The sequence below is a fragment of the Ornithodoros turicata genome, chromosome 4 (genome assembly GCF_037126465.1).
Source record: "Ornithodoros turicata isolate Travis chromosome 4, ASM3712646v1, whole genome shotgun sequence".
Classification (NCBI taxonomy): domain Eukaryota; kingdom Metazoa; phylum Arthropoda; class Arachnida; order Ixodida; family Argasidae; genus Ornithodoros; species Ornithodoros turicata.
Window position 1 is genome coordinate 71,916,826 of NC_088204.1, and position 22,520 is coordinate 71,939,345.

General features: G+C 46.6%; 1 protein-coding gene across 1 annotated transcript in view; it reads left to right on the forward strand.

Moving 5' to 3' along the window:
* Window positions 1-22,520, forward strand: part of LOC135391841 (caskin-2-like) — a 218,423-nt gene that overhangs the window by 91,610 nt on the left and 104,293 nt on the right. The window contains exons 3-7 of the mRNA XM_064622348.1: window positions 14,479-14,576; window positions 16,592-16,737; window positions 16,809-16,904; window positions 18,115-18,245; window positions 19,908-20,016. Of these exons, the coding sequence (XP_064478418.1) occupies window positions 14,479-14,576; window positions 16,592-16,737; window positions 16,809-16,904; window positions 18,115-18,245; window positions 19,908-20,016 (580 nt within the window). The remainder of the gene's footprint in view (window positions 1-14,478; window positions 14,577-16,591; window positions 16,738-16,808; window positions 16,905-18,114; window positions 18,246-19,907; window positions 20,017-22,520) is intronic.

The following is a 22,520-nucleotide window of genomic DNA, read 5'->3' on the forward strand; positions in this document are numbered from 1 at the left end:
GCTTTTCGTAATTTCGTCCTCCGCCGACGTGTTGCCGACATTTTGTAAAGCAAGAAAGAGCGAGGAATGTTCGCCGTAAAAAGACGCGTAAACAAACACACCTACAATGGCTAGGATATATAATTGAAGAGACTTGTGGACGAAACGTGTCTTAGCGCTGGTGGTTGACAATATCGGAAGAACCAAGATAAACTTGTTTCGAAAAACTAAAATTAATTAATTAAATCGAGAACAAATTAATTTGAAAATCATTTTAAAACTTAATTATCCTTTCTAAAAGTTATTTTGATAAAAAGTAAGAAAGAACATACAGCTTGAACGGCACCACCTTGGGAAATTCGAGTAAATAAATTCACACTCGAGGACACGTGACACATAAATGTGACAAGAACAAAGAGAAAGAGAGAGAGCGGAAGACAAAGGACGAATTTTTCGCTCTATCTTGTTTGCTCCGCGTATCGCAGTGTGGTTTGATCACCGGAGTTGTTATCTGTTTGTTACCCTCATACTTTCCTTGTGATTGCGTATTGTAATATTCTCTGGCGTGATTTGTGCCACGTTATCTATTCTTGCCTCTTATTTATCTTCTTGTCTTCCTGTGTATGACTGTGTGGACAGATAGATTTTTCACTTGACACAAACCCACCTACACAAAAGGACGCACTGCTTAACTACGTCATGGTGGCCTAATCCTATATATGGTATCCCAAAAGCACTGCTCAACTTTCAGGACTTCGATCCTCACTCTTAAGTTAATCGTTATAGATTAAATAAGGTTAAAAATGTGGCTGTTTGGTACTGCATCTACAAGCGATGAAGCCCCCAGAGTAGGGTACAAAGGAATCAATGAAATCAATCAATCAACAGAATTCTTGGGCGTTGGAGGCTTACGTGTTTGTGTCGTCCATCTCTGTGGCTTGCCTCGGCTTATTCTCGGTGTTTAGGGTACAAATCCTACGCTGGGGTTTTTATCGCCTTTAGAATCATTATACTTTCACCAAATTACCAGTGGAGTAGAGTATCGTCTACAACGATAAAACGCTCCGCTCATTGCCATCAAAATAGAGTAGTATATTGGAGGCAAAAAGACAAAAACGAAGACATGTTGATGTCACACGCATTGGGTCCTGCCGGCCCCATACAAAGACTAGCAAACGTGTAAACACACCAATAGCACAACAAATCCTTGTAGTCACTTGTGTAGTACTCTATTGGCGATAGTTTCTTCGGTAATTTTTCGAACGTCTTCGAGGGTGTCCCAGTCAAAACGCACGAAGATTTTAAAAAGTTGAAAATGGCTTTTTAAAGTAATTAGTTTCATCTAATTAATTAGACACTCTGAAATAAATGGCTACTGCGATACACGACTGAAATAACAACATTGAATTGCCTTCATTCGGGGGCAGTGCTCCGTCTTTTCCTTTTTAGAGGGACACAAAAAGTACAATAATTTCTAGTCGCGAAATCCAAGGCACCGTTACGTTGACGCCAACACAAAAGGAACTGGATTCGCTTTCGCGATTTATGATAAAAAAAAAAAAACGGCAATTTACTCCTTCCCCCTTTCCCTCTCTTTTTAAAGAAGGGAAGACCGACAACTACTAGTTTCACATAACGGTACTTATTTCTTTTTTTCAATTTAGCGCCCCTTTAAAACCTTGATAGTACAGCAATCGCGAAACCCTGTATAGTTATGCTTGCGCCAGATAAATCCATATCAATCACTCCCTCCCTCCCTCCCTCACCCTGTATAGTGTCTTAGTCGACAAAAGGGAGATGGCGCACACTCTAGCGCAGACGAAACTGGTGCATGATAATTAAAAACACACACACACACACACACAAAAACGAGAGACACGGGACACGTTTGAGAACTTCTTCGTGTTTGTGTACGTGTCGCGTGTCTTAGTATATCTTCATATATAGGGGCAGAAGAGAATATTCCCCCTAACCTCATACTCGCTCTACCAATATATATCTAAACGCGCAAGATCTGCACCGTCATCCCCCCGCGCAACAAATTGTGCCGCACACTTTCCTTCCTCTAACACTGCAGCGCCGGGTTCATAATCTTGTACCGTGTATCTGCAACATAAATCCACTCCTATATCGCATACGTATCCCACCGGGTCTGTATATGAAACATAGAGGCGCTCGATTGAAAGGGATTTTCTTTCTGCCTTGTCGCACGAAAGAATCTGCGCCTTGTATATCTATACCGCGCGCAAATAGTATTGAACCAGCGGAGCGTATAACTTCGAGAGTGCTGCGAAACGCAGCATGCCCTCTTCTCAAGAAAATGAAATTCAACTGGCCGCTTTAGAAAGACTGGCTTTTCATTGGCCACTCGTAAAGCACATATATTTGCCGTTTTTCTGAGATGGATATGCGGTGGGGGTTATAGCGCGTCTAGAAGTCTATTAAGATCAAAGCGGCGGTTCGCGTTCTAAAAGTGGAAAGCAATAAAGTTGTACCGCTCTATTTGGTTGCGCATTCAGGTGTTTCGATTCGAGCTGTATACGAACGGAGCTAAACGGATCGAGACGCAGTTTGTACTGGGTACTCGCTTGTGCAGGTGTACGGTGCAGTAAAGCTCTTCCGGTGAGGTTTTCGCTTTGAGTTCTCAAATAATGTTTCGATAGTTTCTTTTTGGGGTAAAGTGCCGCTTCGGAGCTAAATCCCGTTTCTTCCGGATTTTACCGATTTTATGCCGTCACAATCCACATGTATCACATTATACTATTGTTCCTCTATCCGTGTATGCACACGAGTGACATTTCCCGAAATACTCCAGCGGAAGATGCGAAGAACGTCATAGCTTTCTGCTGTCACGTGAACGCGAGCACTGACCACACCACCTACACAGAGAAAGCCTGCTTACTCGTAGACGTGACGTAACATCTAAGAGTCGTCCAATCAGGATCGTGTTTTCAACGGCGGTAGCCAATCACAAACGTGCTTTCAGCGGTCGTAGTCATGGAGACGAAGCACCGTCGTCTGCGAGTGCTGATTGAACGTCGCCGTGTACTATATGGGAAATCTTTAAAATAAAGCGCAAAAAGGTCCCGTATCTTTCTCGAGACTGATTTTCTGAAAAGCGTGTTGCACTTGGAAAGCGCCCCTGGCGATGAAACTCCCCATTCATCATCTCGCAATAAAGTTGTCGTTGTTTCTCTACAGATTCAGGTCTACAGGTTCCAAGGTAGCCGCAATCATTTGTGAGTTCTTGAATTCGCAGAACGACGAATCGCAGTAGCAGACGAATTCTGACTTTATATTCCACGTAGCGAAGGAGGGAGAGGAGGCAATAAGCAGCCCTTCTGTATCCAGGTGGCGTTGGCACTGAACGTCATGTCCTCACGTATACACTGCTAACTGTGAGGAGTATCATGCGACATATAGCCACAAGGTATTCCGTAGCAGACGACAGGAAAAGACGACGACAGTGTCGTCTGCTAAGTGCGCCACTCCCGATATTCTGGCACCGTCTGAATGCTCATCATAACACGGGACGGAACTTCGGCTCCGTGAACATTTTTTGCTTTTTCTTCCACCACAATCTCCCGGTGAGGATGTCGCTTGTGTGAATACACGGTATGTGAAGCGGAAGTATCATAACAATAATCTCTAGTTTTGAGAAGTGTGACGTCATGGAGTGCCGAATTGAATAACACGTACGTCTGGCAACATTGCTGCCCCAAAGTCGATTTTCGTCTCCTCCTCACCACAGTGCCAGCAGGCTTGCAACGTTGAGCAAAGACGCTCAACCTGTTGCCAGGAGTAGGGTTACCACCAGGCCGGTATTATACCGGCACGGCCGGTTATTTGCTCGCTCTGCCGGTTGCCGGTTGGAAGATGATACCGGCAGCCTTTTGCCGGTATTTGCGACTCAGCACCTTTCATAGGGGCTTCTAGGGGGTTTTCCTTTCAACATTCCACTACAGCTTGAATAAATCTGGAGCACAGACTGAACTCCGTAGTCACCAGCCGTTTCTTAGTTACTCATTATTATTATCATTGTTGTCTTGAGCGAGTACGCTCGTTCTTTCTTTCTCTCTCTCTCTGTATACTCTCCACCCCTCACCCACGTTCCCTTTCCCGCGAACATTTCCTCCTTTCTCTCTATTCCACCTCCTCTCCCTCAGCCGGTATTTCTCACTACGAAAGGTGGCAACCCTAGCCAGGAGAAGGACGCCAACTATCGATGACGTCACCAACTCTTGGAGAATCCGAAACCACTGAGTTTTGCGGCTTCTTTTCAAAATTCGTGGAAGGTCGTAGCGTTAATTTACTGACGGTATTTATATTTTGCGTGCTGATGCCTTTGAGGGGAGGTTCATTTATAATACGAAATAAAATAAATATAGCCTCTTTAGTCAGTGGCGGCCATTTTTATGGTCACGTGTATGTTGACGTTCGCTGTGACGTCTGAGCAGGGCCTGTCGGGAATGCATTGCGTTCACCTGGTACGCTATCGTCCTATATGGGGCGCTATATGGATAGGTCACACATATCGTACACATAATCGTCTTCAAGTTGTTTTTCCTTTGCAGGCGTCCTTGTGGGACTTGTGTTAAGAAATGAACATTGTTCGTTTCGTGCGAAACATCATCCGATTTTCACAAGCAGCTATTATTCGTACTGGACGGTATAAAATCGTATTGTTTTTCTATTTTTCTTCTTCTTTTCATGTAGCTCTGTTGCACGCAAAAGAGGTACACAATAAGTGGCAGCATCAGATCAGATGGTACTATAAAAGGTTTGTCTTCTCGGTATTCTAGCATGGCTGCTCGCAGTGTCAAGTTTGTATCTGGAAACGTAAGTTTCATGGCGTCGTGAAAGCCGCTAGCCAGAAGCACTTAATGTCATTTAACGTAAATTTATTAGAATAATAATAATAACAATAATAATAATAATAATGCTGATTGTGGCGGTAAAAGGGCTCGCCGTTGTCGGCCTCACAGAGGTGGGCAACGTCACGACTAGCGCTCTGGGGGAATGTGCGTCCTGGGCCGGCTTCTAAGGGAACTGTGCCGACATCTGTCGACCACCTGGGGTTCTTTTGACGTGAGTAGAAGACAATGAATACTAGACTTGACTACGAGTACGTGCATGTGATTGGAGGTGACCAATTGATACTTCGGGAACAATAGGTATACCAGCGGGCCGAATGCAGGTCGGCATTACAATACAAATACAATTCACCAGGCCTTGTATTTTCCGGTTTTATGTTTCTTGAAAACCGGGAGACAAAAATCGTGTTTTATTTCAGGGTAAAATCCGGCGATATTACATGAAAGGGCAGAATTTTCGGGCAAAACGAAGAAACGTAGAAGAATATCTCCCGAATTTCCGATGAACATGTGATAGGCGAGCGGCAGTGTTGAGTGCAGAAGCGTTCACTATTCTGTTTTTTTTTTTTTTTTAGTTCCGTCTTAGCGCCACGAAACAACTGTGGCTATGAGCGGCGTACAGGCGTGGACAGATGGAGAGAGGACAGCAGGAAGGAGTAGGGGACAGGGGGTTAGCGTGCGTCATGGGCCGACTTCAGCGGGAACTGTGCCAACGTCCATCTGGAAAGGGTTCGGAAAATCTAGGGGAGACCTCAGACAGCATAGCCGGTGACAGGATACGAACCCGTGTCACTTCAAAGTCTCGGCGTGGAAAACGATCATTCTAACCACTATGCCACGGGAACTGGTTATACCATTCTGTGCTGTCCGTATATATATATGGACGAACTGAATTTGCACTTTGTTGATTTCCGGTTTCGGTGTTTTTCGCGTTTTACCCGATGTGACGGTGACACAAATCGGAGAAAAAACACTATATGTTCACCACAGATACATTCTCACGACCGTCGAGGGCTCCTTACTGAAGGAACCGACGATAACGGAGTAAGAGCACTGAGCGGACATCTCCTTACGGGAGACGTGGGCTTTCCATCTAAGCCCGGGGCACAATCAATACCGGAGCAGCGTGTGATGAATGAAAGGGGGGGAGGGGGGACAGTACACTCCACCTATACAGACGTGCAATTGCGCTGTTGGCGATGGGATCAGCGGCAATTAGAGACGAGAAAGCCCTCGAGGAAAGACACTCCCTCTCGCAAAATCTGCTCAAAGCTCTCACTCTAGATTCCCTTTTGGCACCTGCCTGCTTCCAGTGTTTGTTCGGACAGGGTTTACGTCGCGGCGGCCAGGGGGCGCAGTGGTTTGTCGCCGCAGGGTTCGTTATACGGCTCCGGAGTGTGGAGAGAGTAATTAAGCCGAATTTAGGCTTTAAAAAAAAGTGTCGTGTACAATGTGGACCGGCGGTGATTGAAATTGTCGCAGCACGTTTCCCGAGGCGCAACTCATCGTTCCGAACTTTTCCTAATTATCGGGAGGTACTTGCTATTTGTGACGTCATCCTGGTGTGTGTGTATGTGTGTGTCAGCCCTCGCTGGTGCTCGCTATACTTTAATGAGTATATACATTCGCAGTTACTTGGACCACTTTCCGAATGATTATGTCCGCGGCAGAACAACGGGCCTAACACCTTCCACGGCTGACTCCTCTCCTTGCTTGATAGGGGGTTCACGAGTGGTCAGCCCTCTTTCCCCTGTCTCCTTTTACCTAGACTTTAGGGAAACGCGGACAAATGACAGCCCGTCGTCGGTAGTGAGTTTTCATATAACCTGTCACCTTTGCGTATACGTAAGGGATAGCGTGATGGTTCTGCGCTGTGCGCAAAACGCTGCTTGTGTCTTGCGTGTGCGCAGAACTACCAACGCTATCCCTTACGTACGCAAAGGCGACAGCGTACGTTATACGAAAACTCACTGTTATTATCTGCGCGACCAGAGATTTGTCTGTTCAAGTCGTCGCTCGAAAACCAAAAAGTATCAGGCAGTTTTGCGCGAAACACTTGTTTTGGTTTAGAGCATGCGCAGGGACGGTGCTTTATTTCTTTGGGGGCCCCAAAACGCTTGGGTACTGCAGTCTAGGACTTCTTATTGTCCGTTTCAAGGTGCTACGTCCTACGGTGTTGCTTCTAGATGCTGATGTGCGTGCGTATGTGTGAACGCGCACTCCTTTTGCAAAGGGTACGTCGTACCGACCCTCGAAAGGCGTCCCAATATAGCAGACGCATTCTATAATAGGTACATCACAGTGAGTAATCCAGGAAGGAAGGAAGGGGAGTGTGCTTCGGAACCTAAACACCGGGAACTCGTGACGCGACCAGTTCACAACGAACCGGAAACCAGATACGGAACCCACACCACCGCGGTTCGCAACAAGCTCCGGAAACAAAGCCACCGACTTCCGCTGCCTACAACCTCCCACCTCCTCGGTCTCGAAACGATCTACAAAACGGCCCAGAAGAAATTCCCTCTCTTCTTTTTTTTCTTCTCTTGTCGATCTTCCACCTCACTCCAGAAACAAAACTCAGACAATCCACCGCAAAATCGCCCAGCGAGGCGCATTCAAAGTTCAAAACGTTTTTCCCATCTCGTCCAACCCGTCCCTCGGGAAGCATCAGACGTAAAGTTTTCGTCTGCTATGAAAAGGACGAGCTCGTGAGCGCGCGCACGCGCTAGGGAGTGCCTTTTTTATTTGCTGTTTCTTTGCTCTGAACGTGGGCAATATTTTTCCATTCTAATTTTCTTTTTCAAACGCCGCGTCTGGGGAGGAGAAATGAATCCGTTATTATTCCGCATTCCACGTATTATTTGTCTTGTTGTAGGCTGCGGGATTGCGCTGCATTATTTGTCTTCGTGCGTTGTGTGTGCTTTGTATGCGGGCTATCGGCAGGGTTGTCGTGCGACGTGATTTTTGGTGCGCGCGCGAGTGTTTACCGATTTCAAAATCGATACTTTATGGAGTGTACGTATTTGTGTAGTGATGGATACGTGGAATAATGCGTATAACGTGTTCTTCTTCTTCCTTTTTTTTTTTGCTTTATTTTTATTGTGCACGGGTGAGTTCATGGAAATTATGAGTGTATTGAACGCCGCGAAGCGGCACCTGTGGGAAACTTTCAGTGTTGAGCAGAGTGCTTGAAATAACTTCGTTTTGAAGCAAAAGACCTTGGGGTGTCGATAAATCCGAAATAGAATTCCGTGCGGATATTTTTTTTTTTTTTCGTATATAGTATAGCAGTGCGACTGATGCACTTGTTTTAAAGTAACACAACGTAAAGTCAGAAAATAGTCAGGAAAAAAAAATGATTATTAGACCGCGAGGATTTCCCGAAAGTAATTCGACGTCTTCCTGCATTGTTTGCGTGTTTCTCCTGTCACAACAGGACGGAGTCCCCATGCTTTATAAAACAAAAACGAGCATCAATTACGAGCTATAAAAAAAACGGACCTATTTTATCGTACCAGCGAATATATGATAATGAGTACCTTGCACAACGCTACAATTCCTGCACCGCAGACAGCCCCTGCATCGTTAATGTCCTCCCTCACCTACCTTATAAGGTTAGCGAAGAACGCGTGGCCTAAATGGCCCACACGATGTTTCTACAAAAACGAAAGTACATCTCACCGCAGTCTACATAGCAATGCGGAACATTAAACGGCGCGTTTTTAAACGTAATAAGCTCCATTAATGTTCTTCGCGCGCGCTCTCTCTACACTGTGGAAATGCGACACTAATTACGCCTTGTTCGCGCAAGAGAAAAAAAGACGGCACGAAATGAAAGGGACAGAAATAGAAGTAAGCATCAAGTAGGACGCCTTCTGCTGCGGCCCTATTATGATGATTAGGACCCAGTTTTTGAAATTGTTTTTGTTGCCCCGTTATAAGATGCTCTCCTGGGAATGCGCCCTTCCTTTTTTAATGATCTCGCTTCGAATGCCTAATGAGGTACGCTTATGCATATGTATGCATAATATATGCGCAAGTCCGTGTCGGAGCATATGGCAATCTCTAGCTCGCACGGTTGCGCGAGGTTTTAAAGGAAGGTGAAACGCTCAGAAACCTTTCATTACGCCCCCCCCCCCCCCCCCGTTTTTTTTTTTTTTTCGTGAGTCGTATTCTGGACGTTGGTATTTGTGGCTCAACGACTGGTTTGCTTCGTTGTTGAAAGCCTGATATTGCACGTACCGTGGCTGTTCTCCTGTAGGTACCCGGGTTCGAATCCCGGTGCCGGCTGTGCTGTCTGGGGTTTTTCCTGGGTTTTCCTCAGACGCTTTCAGACATATGTTGGCACGGTTCCCTTAGAAGTCGGCCCAGGACGTCCTTTCCCCCAGGGCGTAAGTCGTGACGTTGCCCACCTCTGTGAGGTCGTCAACGGCGAGCCCTTTCATCATCACCACCACCCAACCTGTTCTCCTGGGTTTTCCTCAGACGCTGCAAGATAAATGTCAGCACATTTCTCTGTGAAGTTGGCCCAGGACGCACGGTCCCCCCCCCCCCACACACACAACTGCGACAGTCGTGACGCTGCCCGCCTAAGCGTGGACGACTACGGCAAGCAGCTACATCATCATCATCATCATCACCACCACCACCTGCCCGTACCGCATTTGTCGTTTTGGACGGTTTGGGCAACTTGTCGCCCTTTCCTCCCACATACGTGAGGCCAACAACGGCAAGCCGGTTTTCGTCACCACCACCACCACCACCACCACCACCACCACCGCCGCCCTTTCCTGCAAGCAGATCACCTTTTTAATAAATGTCATGCCACGCATTTCACAGGAACGACGTGCACATGTCAGTTATTTATCGACACGTTCGCGTGCCCTTAGAATTCGCGAACTTGTCAATTCTCGAAGGGGTTTTAGTGTATGTCTCGTGATGGATAAAATGACGACTGTGAGGAATACGAAAACTCTGTTTTGTTTTCTCGGTTCTTGTGGGTCGTGTACAATAATTTTAGATCAGTGGTGGAACTATAGGCTGTGCGGAGGCAACGACAACAGATGAATGAATGACGATGAATGAGGAAATTCGCCACATGAGGTGCGGAGGCAAATAGACAATTTAAGGCGCCATTTTATGCGTATGAGGGAATTCCTAATGAGGTCGTGGTGTTCGAGATAACCTTTTTTCTTTATCGTCTCAAGATAGAACCGTGAAAAAGAAAACAGAGTATAGCAAGAAAATGAAATGATGATTGAGCGAAAACAGTCTCAAGACTGCAAGATATAATTATAGATGACAGACTTTGCTCATCATAGCACGCAACTAGCCAGCCATAATCTCGAATGATATCGTTATCTGCCCTGATTTGCTGAAAACGGGAGGCGTACGCCTTTTCTGTGACAATTATGAACAGCATAAGTGTCACAGAAAAGGCGCACGCCCCCCGTTTCCAACAAATCAGGGCAGGTAACGATATCATTCGAGGTGATGGTTGGCTAGTTGCGTGCTATGCGGTGAAGTTCATTTTTAAGAGTGTATACTGCGGAACAAGCTAACGCCTACAAGTCAACTCCGCCCACAAATCTAAAGACGTCTGTGATTGGCGTAGGCGTGCGCATGACGTCTCCGAGCCACAAAGTAGTGCGTCCACATGCTTCAAACTGTTGCTTGCTCTCTGATCAAGTTACGAAAACGCTCGCCGGAGACGAAGCACAATCGCATGCTTTTAAAGCAAACATGTAAGGAATTCGTGTAAGGCAAACGTGTGAGTCGGCTTCCCTGTCTGTATCCTGTCCGCCATCTTGTCGTACGCCCCACTCTCAATGTGCGCTCAACGCTATCTCATTATCTGCTGACGGAGATATACCTGTGAGGCTGTAGACCTTTTTGACTGACGCCCCTTGGTAAGTCGTCGGAAAGGAGATGCCAGCGTGGTGTAATTGGTTAGCGCACTCTACCGGGAATCGAGAGGTGCGTGATTCAAACCCTGCCGCTGTCTGACTTTTTCGGCGACTACCGTACTTTCAGTAGCCCGTATGTTGTCTGGTACACTCTTAGAAATGAACTTCACCACATAGCACGCTCCTAGCCAACCATCATCCCGAATGACAACGTTCTCGCCCCTGATTTGTTGAAAACGGGAGGAGGAGCCTATTTTGTGTCCATTATGCACGGCACAAAATAGGCTCCTCCTCCCGTTTTCAACAAATCTAGGGCGAGAACGTCGTCATTCGGGGTGATGATTGGCTAGGTGCGTGCTATGTGGTGAAGTTCATTTCTAAGAGTGTAGTGTACTAGCGTACTGCAAAAGTTCTCTTTTTCGCGCGTAACGATTTTTCGCGTTTTTCGCGCGCGCCAAAAATTCGCGAATTCAAGTACCCGCTAAGTAGATACACTGACGTCACCGAGAAACACGAGCCCGCGTCTTTCCCAGAATTTACGTTCCCGCTTCAATATGGCCTCCGCCAAAAAAAATAAAAAATAAAAATCGAAACTATGCTTCACGCGAAATCAACGACTTTTACAGTATTTGGGGATATTTTCTACGAACTCCCATCCCGTTTTGCGTCATCAAAAAAAAAAAAAGAGAGAGAGAGAGAGAGAGTCGAGCCAAAAAAAAATAAAAAATAAGTAAACGCGCCAGATTCTGTGGCAGAAATATGACGTACTCCGATGATTTTCCAATCTTCATATTTCAACTCCAAGCAAAGTAGATCACGTTCGAAAGAAGGACCCCGCGGTTCCCAAGGTAATACGGTAGTCATCATCATCAGTCCCCCTCTAAAAGGAAAGAGGGGCTTCTATGGATAGGTACGCTGTAGCAGTAGCTTTTGTTTCAGGTAGTCGCCCATCATCCTCCCAGGCGTGTCTAATGGAATCACCGTGACAGTCACTCCATATGGCACATGCTGCTGGTGAGACCGGCCTTGCCCTCGTAATTGGAGGGTCGATAGTGCGACAGTCGTTCAGCGCCATCTCGAGAGCGGTGACGGAAGCTGTAGCGTGGCGGGATTTTTCTCTCGGGTACTCTCGTGTTGAATCGTGAAATGGGTCTTGAAGCGACATTTTTCCGTTGTCACAGGTTCTTTGGCGACTTGCTATGCGTAGGAAGATATACTAAGCGCCTGGATACACGCTTTTCCAAGATTATTAGGAGACATTGAAGGTGTCTGCAGATACGTTTTACAGTCGTCACTGTATTTTGTGCAACGTTTACGCGCCTTGCGATGATCCAAATTAGATGCTCGCTACATTGGAGAGGTTCGCGAAGTATTGGGCGTAGAATTTAAGTAGTTAATTTTATTTTATTAATTGACTAAATGGACCAATTATTTATTATTCCTATTTTATCATCAAATAAGTACACGCCACCGAACCATAACGTCGAAACGTCGCACGAAATTTCCTAAGTGTCAGCCACAGACGTGAATTCTTCGTCGGAAAAAAAAAATTAAACAAAGGACAAGCTACATGTATTTCCACGGGCAACACTGCTCGAGAACGACCAGCCATGATTTTCTACAGATGTGTTTCTGCGACGTCCCGCTAGAGTGCCCACAGCCACGATCTCGTTGTCTCCGGTTCTCTTGACGGGCGTAGTTGGTTGCGCCTCTTGTGAGAGCTCGCGAAAATATATCGTGGCTGCATGTGCTATGTTGTGTGATCTCCGGACGGCATCCTATAGTTTCTTTATGTGATAATGAAGCCCCACCGGACTCTTACCATTCTTCACGTCAGCAGAAAATAACAAACGTAGAAAAAGACGCGGTGTGTAGACTTTGGCCTTCTACAGGTACCTAAGGATTGCAGGAGGTTTGGGCAAACAACAGTAAAACTTACGTTTGAACACAATGAACATTTATAGAGGTACTGCGCGTTTTTGTGCATTTCTTGTAAAGGTACTGTAAAGCAGCGGGAATACAATTTTATAACGCTGGCTCATTTGACAGACTGGGTGCTCGGTATACAAACCCCACAGATTTCTTTCAAATCCACCTCGTAGTTTTTCAGAAAATTCAGATTTAAAGGAGCAGTCTAGAGGCCCACAACTTTGTTTCTGTTTTTGGTCAGTATGGAATGTTAGGCGGCCGAAAACAGTTTTCCCACAATTAGTGCAACCGTAGCTAAATTGGGACGCCTGCAATAGCTCCCCGAACCTCCCGCGCGCGAAACACCCTCCTTCGCCTTCACGATAGGCACGTGATGAGCGCCACCACACACGTCACTATGTGACGCAAGTGGTGAGGACGCTCCTCATTGGACTTGGGATCACATGATCGAGGTGAGCAACATCGCCCAGGCCGGAGCGTCTGCTACCGCTTCGGAGACGGCATGCGTTCTCCGGCTTCGTGATGTCCAAATTGGAGGGTTTGAAGGCTGTCCACGACACAACCACGATTTTTTGGGACCGCAGGCACCACGGGAAGAACGAGTGGTGCAGCCCGAAATTAACTGCGTTTGTACAGCAAAAACCCCGTGCTTCTCGACAGTGTGCAGCCTGTCCGACAGTTTTCACCGCGCAGTTGGTTCAGTGGCTAACAGGTGGCGCCACAATATCGCCGCCATCGCTAGCTTTCTGCTGCTGTGAATTCTGAGATTGCACAGAAGCCACGGATATATTACTCTTGTGATCGTAATCTTATTTTCTCAGGCTGCGTATATGCTTCTTTTTTTTAAAGAAAACGTGATATAAATCATATAAATAATAGAAGTCAACAAGAAGCAGCTCGCAATGTTCGTAGCAGACGGTTTTTCTACGAACGAATGAGGGGCTCTCTACCACGAACGTCACACTAGAGTGGGTGTGGTCTGCAGTTAGAGCGCTCCGGCCTGTCACCGCGGCAGCGATTTTCCAAATTAATTGCACCGTGGTGATACAACTTTGGACAGAAATATTTTGTGGGAATGCTTTTCACATACTGCTTTACAAGATGACAGCAGTTTTGGGCCATGTTAGATACCACTTTAATGCTCCTTTAATATTACGGGCAACCCTGTGTCTAAGACCCGACACGAACTCCGCAGTTCCCGCCATGTAGGGCGGCGAACATAAGCGTGCCAATAACAGTGGGAGCGTAGAGCGACATCTGTGGACCCCTACCATCACCACACCGGCTCGCCGGACGTGGTGCATTTTTGTGTAGGTGACTCTCATGGTGATTCTGCTGACAGTTGTGTTACTCGTTTCCACAATGTTCCAATGTTCTCGCATTTTGAGAGAATATATGTCAGGAACTATCTCGTTTGAGCAAACTTTTCGAATAAAGCTCGAGAATCCGGCTACTTAGCCCACGACTTAGCCGATAGAGAATTGGGCACATGTAACACTGTTTCTCGACGAATGGGCGATTGTTTCCCACCGGGCGTCGCCCCGCGTCTTTTCGCTGCAATTTCAGTTGTGATTAAAAAATATTTAAAATTTTCTGTCGCACATGAAATTTGCAGTGTGGGTTTTTTTTCGGAATAAGCTTTCAAATGCAACTGCCAATATTAACAGCTTGCCTGCTGCTTTATTGTGCCTTCAAATAACGAACGTTGCACTTACTTTTTTTTCCAATTTTCTCTCTCTTCTTTTGGGTGCGTCGTGTTGTTTGAGATGGCTCCTTCTGTTTCCTTCTAGCATGTCTGGACTGCACCAGGCGGCGCTGCAGTGCTGCGTCCCTGTCATGCAACTCCTGCTGGATCATGGAGCGGCAGTTGACCTCAAGGACGCCAGAGGTCAGTCTCATGTTTCAATATTATCGAGTTTTCACTAGCAAACTACGTCACGTGAGGTTGTTTCCAACGTATCCTTCTACTGCCACTCGACCATCATTGGTCACCAGGGTCCACCACTCGTAAACGAGCAAAAAGTTAACGTGCCTGAGACGGTCGCAATTCTGGATACTCATACGTAACTATAACAAGTAACAACAGTAAGTAACAACTGAAACAATTCTTTCTCGGGCAGACATTTGTCCGCGATGAGAAATTAAATGATTGCTCGCAAAAGAAAACCCATGTTGGCTGTGAGCTGTGCATTTTTTCGGAATGGCGGCTTGCGAGCAGGTCCCACAAGGTCGCCATTTTCCCATGTATTTGTTCCTATCCCGATGCGTGCAATGCCGGAGGCCGCCCTTAGATACCCCATTGTTACCAGACGTTGGCTTGCGTGGATTGTAGCGCGCTAAAGATCCAGCTGAAGCACAATCCAAGCCAGGCCAGGTCACCGAAGGAGAAATAGACGACTGCAGCGCCTGGTACGACAGGTACGCTATGTGATGCACGCAGCCGTGCACTAGATCCTTCCTGGTCGCTCAACACGTTTAAAAACGGGACCAAAAAGTGAAACACGACAGAGAAAGTTGTTATACGCGTATTATTTGGACATATAAAGACTAGATTCATTCGCAGAAACAACAAAAACATTTTGCCGCTAAACTTAGCGCGCTGAAGTGATCCGGAAAGGCAACAGTGGGGTATCTAGTGGCGGCCTTCTTCGTTGCACGCTTTTCCGAGGTGAGTTTGGGGGACCTGCTTGCGAGGCTTGGAGTGCCGGTCACGTGGTCCGTCTGTGGTGCTGGTCAGAGGGACTTGAGGTGTCTGTTAGAATAGGCCTCGTAACAGACTTCCTCGTAGAACACATCTTTCTTTTTGCGCACGCTACCTTGAAACGTGTCATAAAGAGCACAAGTACGTGGACCGCAAGCAGACGTCGCATATCTGCGAAACAACCAGACAGAGTCGTTTTTCTCGCCTGTACTGCTGTTCTTTCTCCAGTTGTTTCTTCTTTTTCATAATCAATCAATCAATTTAATATTCGTTAAACTGTTCTCTATTGCGAATGTAGATGGTGATGTGATAAAGAAAAAAAAATTGGCATGTGAGTCGCGACAAACTGGCTACGACTGGCTACCCCTGGACGCCTACGACAAATGGCGTCTGCCGACAGGATGCCTACAAATGGCGGCTAACTTACATCGCGAGCCGCTCGTCGCATGAGCTGTCCGCAACTGTACATTCCCGTATTAAACCTAAGAATGGCAGGAAATGTAGTACGTCTACCGCAGCGGGGTTACTCCACCGGAGAATATAGACGACCTGCACCCCTACGTCATCGATTACGTAACGCCACCGCACAAATCATGCTGATGGGCACTACCCTGCAGCTTTATCAGCCTATCAGCCGACGCGTTTTTCCCGCTTCTTGCCAACCACAACAAAATGTAACCTCGAACCAGTCTTCTCTTGACGCCACATGTTTGTAAACGGAAAGTATTCTATATACTGCAGCGCCACCAGGTGCTGACTATAGGTCTTCTATAGTTTATGTATCGGCTCACTGCTTGTCTTGATGTACATTCACGCGGCTAGCTATTGTAGCCAATAGACCTCTCCCTGTTTGTAAGCAAATGACGTCATAGTGTTCGACAGCGCCACCAATTTGGTAGAGTTGAACTACGCCTGAAGCTAGGGGGCGAACAAGGTCCCGCCCGAAAGCCACGGTCTTGAGGGGATTACGATGGACTCTGAAAAGGACGCGACCTTCGGTTCCACTTTTCTTTCAATAGGAGGCAGCGAGCCAATGTCCATTCGTGGACCCAGCCCTCCCCTTCCGATTTGTTTCGGTTTGAGTCTGTCTACCAACGTCATGATGACGTTTCTCGGGTAGAAGTCTATAGCTTCCTATAGAAAGCGACAGTCATGGGAAACACAAGTATAGAAATTCACACGTGAAACTGTTTCTTCCACAGGCATGCGTCCGTTGCACTATGCAGCTTGGCAAGGCAAACCAGACCCTGTCGCCCTGTTGCTGCAATACAATTCATCTGTGAACGAAGCTGCCAACACTGGAGACACGCCACTCCACCTGGCGGCACAGCATGGACACGTGCAAGTCGTGAGTGATCACATCAAAAGCATTGTCATAATATATGCACCCTTCAACCCCCACTTTTTTGTCTCCGTCAGATTCGAAAGCTGATGTACTACCACGCCAATCCAACGTTGAGAAACAAAGAACACAAAACTCCGCTAGACTTGGCGTGTGAATTTGGCCGGAAGAAGGTAAGGGCTGCACAGAGAAGCTTCAAAAGATGTCCCAGACATTACTTGTGGTTGCTGGTGTTGATCCATACGGTAACACAAACCCGGAATTCGGCACAAGGACTATAAATGGCACACCACAGTGCTCAGCTCGCGACCTTTTCCTGTACCGACATAGAGATCATGGTGCAGGCAAGGAGGCAGAGACCATGTCATGTGTTGTGCATTTAGTCCTTGTTCCTTTCTGCTCAACAGTGTTACGGTATGTATGGATCTACATAACTCACCCCGAATCCGACCTGTGATAGAACAGTCTGATGTATAATGTAAAACCCCGAGACTAGGGAACACGAAAGGACAGACACAAACACTTTCCTGTTCCCTCGTCCTTTCCCCGTCCTTTCGTGTTCCCTAGTCTCGGGGTTTTACATTATGCATCATATTCACCAGCTCGCTTGCTTCCTAGCCATTTTTTCATAGTCTGATGTAATTATAGTGGGATGATATGCTGGAACTGTCGAAATCAGTGCCAGAGATCGGCCCAGCAAGAGCAGTTATTCATTCAGTCATGTTAGCCAAAGAATCTTCAAAGACAACGCTAACTATCCCCTTATCCGTTTGTCTCATCGCCTTATGTTAGCATTTGTCACCTGCCTCTAAGTGCCAGAAACAACGTTTTATTAACGTAGTTATTACAGAGTAGGAGCAATGGGGCAACACCTCCTAGATGGAGAGAGCCTGCGCATTGCCTCCTCTCCCTCTTTCAATTAAGAGTCAGAATTCGTCTGCCATACCGCGATTCACCGTTCTGCGAATTCAAGCACCCGCAAATGATTGCGGCTCACCTAGAACCTGCAGACCTAAATTTTTAGACAAAAAGTGAGAAAGATTGAGACCGTTTTGCGCTTTATTTCCAAGTTGTCCCATTTAGTACGCAGGGACGTTCAATCACAACTCGCAGACGACGGTGGTTCTTCTCAGTGGCCACGACCGCTGAAAGCACGTTCGTGATTGGCTACGGCCGTTGAAAACACGATCCTGACTCTTGATTGTTACGTCACGTCGACGAGCACAGGCTTTCTGTATCTAGGTGGCGTTGACTGGGGCAATCTACTGACATCGGGTCGTGTCGCCTTTTTTGTTTCTCTTCCTTACCATCGCCGTAGCCATCTACATTATGTGGAATAGTTATGGGCGATGGTTTACCCTGGTTGTCTTGTTCTGTGGTTAGGCGGTGGAGCTTCTTCTGGCAAGTCCTCGGTGCAGACAGCTGTTGAGCGAATCAGCGCAAGACATGGTGGACAACGGTCGCACCACGTGTCTCCACCTGGCGGCCAGAAATGGCCACACCGATGTCATCAGGTAATCACTTTGGGTTACATGTGAAGCGGAGTTGCTCCCTGTAGCTTGATTGTGACAGGCAGTGGGCAGCAGGCATGTAAGCCCTAATACCCAGGGTTGTCACACGGGCAATCATCAATTATATTTGAAACCAATGCCCATTGAACCAGAGCCGTGTATAAAAAAAGGAGCCTGGCCATTAATGGGACCTGTCTATACCCGGATCTCCATCCACTCTTTTATTTGTCTGGCTAATCACTGGTCGAAATACAGTTCGCTATTATTACAGGCTATCCAGAGTTATACTTCGCCCATATTTACTAGGCGCTACCATGTTGGGGAAACTGGATTGGTTTGGATTGAAACGGATGTTCTTAGCCCCATACCAAAACAATAGATTTTTAGCCATTTTTATTAATGCCACCTGGATGGAGAGAGGCATATCGGGAGGCGCAGAAGTTGCTGGCAGAATTGATTGACCGCGGAGAGTGGCAGAAGAGCTTCTTCGTACACACAGGACTGCCGGAATGAACTTGTACGTACCGTAAGCAGATATAATCAGTCAAAAAGAAGCAAAGCCGTCCTCGGTAGCTCAGTCGGTAACGTGCTGGCTTGCTGAACTCGAGATCGCGGGTTTCGACCCTGGCCTAGGACTGTAGCAATGCGGGGGAGGTAAACATTGCTTCCAGCACCGTGTGTCAGAGACTTCCGGCGCACGTAAAAAAAAAAAAAAAGAAACACAACGAAAATTACAAAAACATTAATGAATTAATTGACGTCGAAATTATCCGCAGTCCTACCCGACAGTCACGCACCCATAGAAACGAGCAACCAATGAAACAGGGCCAAGTTTCATTGACAAGTCGAGTCTCTTTTTTGGGATCCTTCTAATGGCCAGACTTTTCATTTTAACATGGCTCTGCATGGCATTGAAGATACGCGTAGCGCCACCCATCGTGTAACGTGTCAACTTCTCAAAGCGCTTTGAGTCCAATGCTCCCTGTCAGGTTTACACTTTACGCGCTTGGCGGCGCCACGCCATGTTCAATGGTCACGGAAGAAAGCCCGTGTGATGTCAGTTTATCGTTCCTGAAACCCCTCAAAATATAATAAGGCCAAATATTATTTTGGATAATTTTGAAACTAGTGGTGTCACGAAATGGAAAGAAAAAAAAAATCTTCGGGATACTAGCTGATACGATTTATTGGGTTGATTCTTGTGAATCGTGCTATAGAGAAAAAGTGCAAAAGGGTGGGTCATTCAGTGGAAATGTCATCCTTAGTACAAATAAAGTTTCAGACGTAATTTTATTTCGGCTAGGCAGAAGTGAGTTTTGATTCTGTGTAATAATCTAAAGAGTTTTCTATGGCAACTTTCAAGGTAATAACCGAGGGATCCTTCAAACTTAAGTAAAAATTCAATTACGCTAGCATCTTGAAGAGCCATTCAATAATACCGCTATGCAACGGGGTGTAGAAATCCCCTGAACGTTTTTTTTTTCTCTCTCTCTTTCTCTCTCTTATGAGCGGTGACATTATAATAAAAACTGCTCTAACATTTATTCAGTGTCCACATAAAAGCCACAGGGCTGAGTGTCTTTGCTTGACTGAGTTTACGGAACAGAAGACGACTACGAGTGAAGGGGAGTGAGCAACACGTAGCGGTTTTTGTGTTTATCCCAGATGCCTTCTGGACGCCGGTGTTGACATCAACCGCGCTACATTACGCGGTACGGCACTGCACGATGCTGCGATGCACGGGAAACTGGAGGCAGTTAGGCTCCTAATACAGGTAAGACGCTCTCGGTATACCTTTATAATTATCGAAACCGCTTTTATCACATGACAGCTAGGCATAGCGGGGACTACGGTATCCCAACGGAATATTCTGGTGTATCGTATTTGAAACCGTTAAAAATAAACGCTAAAGAATAATCGATACCCACCGTTAAAAATAAAACTTCCCGGCTAAACCGCGTAAGTTCAATAATAAATTCTCAAAACCCTACGCTTAATATGTCGTTAAAAATGAACTGTTCAGAATCCACCCTACTTGATTGATCGCTGTAGTCACGTGGTATTGACCGCAAACGAAGTGTCCTTGTCCGCTCTGAAAAATAGTGCTCGACTTGCCGACTTTCATTCGGTCTGGCGGAACCCGGATGAACCTTGTGTCAGCGCTACAACCGCGGCAAAAAAAGAAAAAGAAAGGATTAAAACTAGAGAGCGGATTTTTAGGCACTAGCAGGGGGCGCTATTGACCGCATAGCACGCAGTATATGTCAGTCATCATCGCGGATGTCTTATGTTAAACATTCGCATTGTGCCGAAATATCGGAAGCGACAGTATTAGCAGACGACACACTCCGTAGCAGACGACACGCGTGTCGTCTGCTACGGAGTAACCTTGCGGCTGTGCCGCACGACGGTGAGCGCTCGCGCTTACATAGCACAGGCATCCTTCGAATCTTCTGCTCGAGTATTCCGGGGAATGTTGCTCGTGTGAACACGCGATATGTCGCACTTACGCAGCTTGATCATCCAGCTCCTCGTCTCTTTCGATGGCACAATGCGCCAAATCTCCGTAGCTGCTGCTTCCGGTTACAACTTCCGGTTGTATCTTCGGCTATTTGATGTCTAAATTCCACGCTAAATGGGAGCATCCTCATAGGAACTTTCTTCCCGTTACGCACACGAGCTCCAATCACGCATGGCTGAGCTTAGAGCGAATCGCGTTTTCTTTTCGATCGTTCCTTATCGCCGTCATCACTAGGCCTACAAAAAATGGCACATACCGCACAAAGAGATGTCAGAGCATTAGCGAGAGCAATGTTTTTACTACCTTTTTACCCTCTCTCCCTCCTCCGTGTCATAAGCTCCGCCTTACGCCGGTCATCAATTTTACGTCACCATCATACTCCCCCAATTCTGGGCTACGGGGTCAGCATTTCTGTGCCCCCCCCCCCCCCTCCCACAACTTTCGAACACTCCATGCTACACGCACAGCGGCGTCATTTTATGCCGAATAAATGTTATTACACGGACCTAGGAGACAGGGGGTGTCGTAAAAAGAACGACCATCAGCTTCTTGCTCGTAAATTCTGGCAACCGTAACGTCAAAGACAGAAGAAAGACCGAGTCCCATCCTGTTTCCCCCATTTTTTCCCTCCTCGTTTCTATCACACGGTACGAAGCAAAAAGGTATTTAAAGTTTGCACTCCAGTTATTCTTCAACTTTCCTTTTCTTTTCGAAAGGGAGTAAAATGTAGAAAAGCGAGCGGCACACATACGTCGAGAAACCGCTGTCGTCTGCTTACCTGTCACGCTCCATCAAAAAAAATGCGCCCCCTTGCGTCGCACTCTCAACCTCTTGGAGGAGCTAGCGGTAAAACAGCAAAGTAAAAAGTAAGACGTAGTAAGTAAAGCGAGTTCCCTGCCTCGGAATTGAATAAATGATCGTAAAACGCGAACCGTCTATCTGTTGTGCTCTTTTTATTCTGAGCAGACGACATTTAGAAAGAAAAAAAGCGAGCAGACGACACAGAGGAAGGCGGAGTGCGGTGGGAAGGGAACGTAATAACGATAGCAAAAATAAACATAAAGAGAAACTGCGCTAAGATGATGAACCTGCCCTGATAACGTATGGCAACAGCTTGGCAAAATGGAAATTGATTATCGACACGAGCAGAAGTGGGAGGCATTTTGCTTCCAAATGCTCAGACGGGGAAAGTGCATTATTTTGAAATCGGAGTGAAATATGCCGCCGAGGCTTCGGAATAAATTTGTATAAAGATCTTGAGGCAGCAGGAATAATGTCGTTTGTATGCCGGTGCAGGGCTATGTGACAGTGCAGTACATGTGTAGTTTCAAAGCCAGTACGAGCGTGAAGCTTGACTACTATATAAATTGACTATATCTCCCCCTGCACAACTAAACCCGTGTGGTTTTCGATAATATCTTTTCACGAAAGGTTTTAACCGCCATGACCGAGCAATATCTCGTGTCTTATTCGCTTCTCTACGTAGCGGGACAGTATAATAAACTTTCTACTTTAGAGAAATATGACGTCGTGTTGTGCAAACATATGGCATATTCGATATACTGCACCGGTGCGCCCTCGTGCGGTAGCCCATCTTCGATAAACCGCACCGGCGCGCACCGGACATCTTCCGAGGTGCACTCGCTCGGTGCGTCGCCGAGTTGCCTCGACGCGCACCGAGGAAATCGACAGGGCGATCCCAGCATTGCGACATGCGGCAACAGCAGATGCCATAGCACACGTACGTTATGGCATCC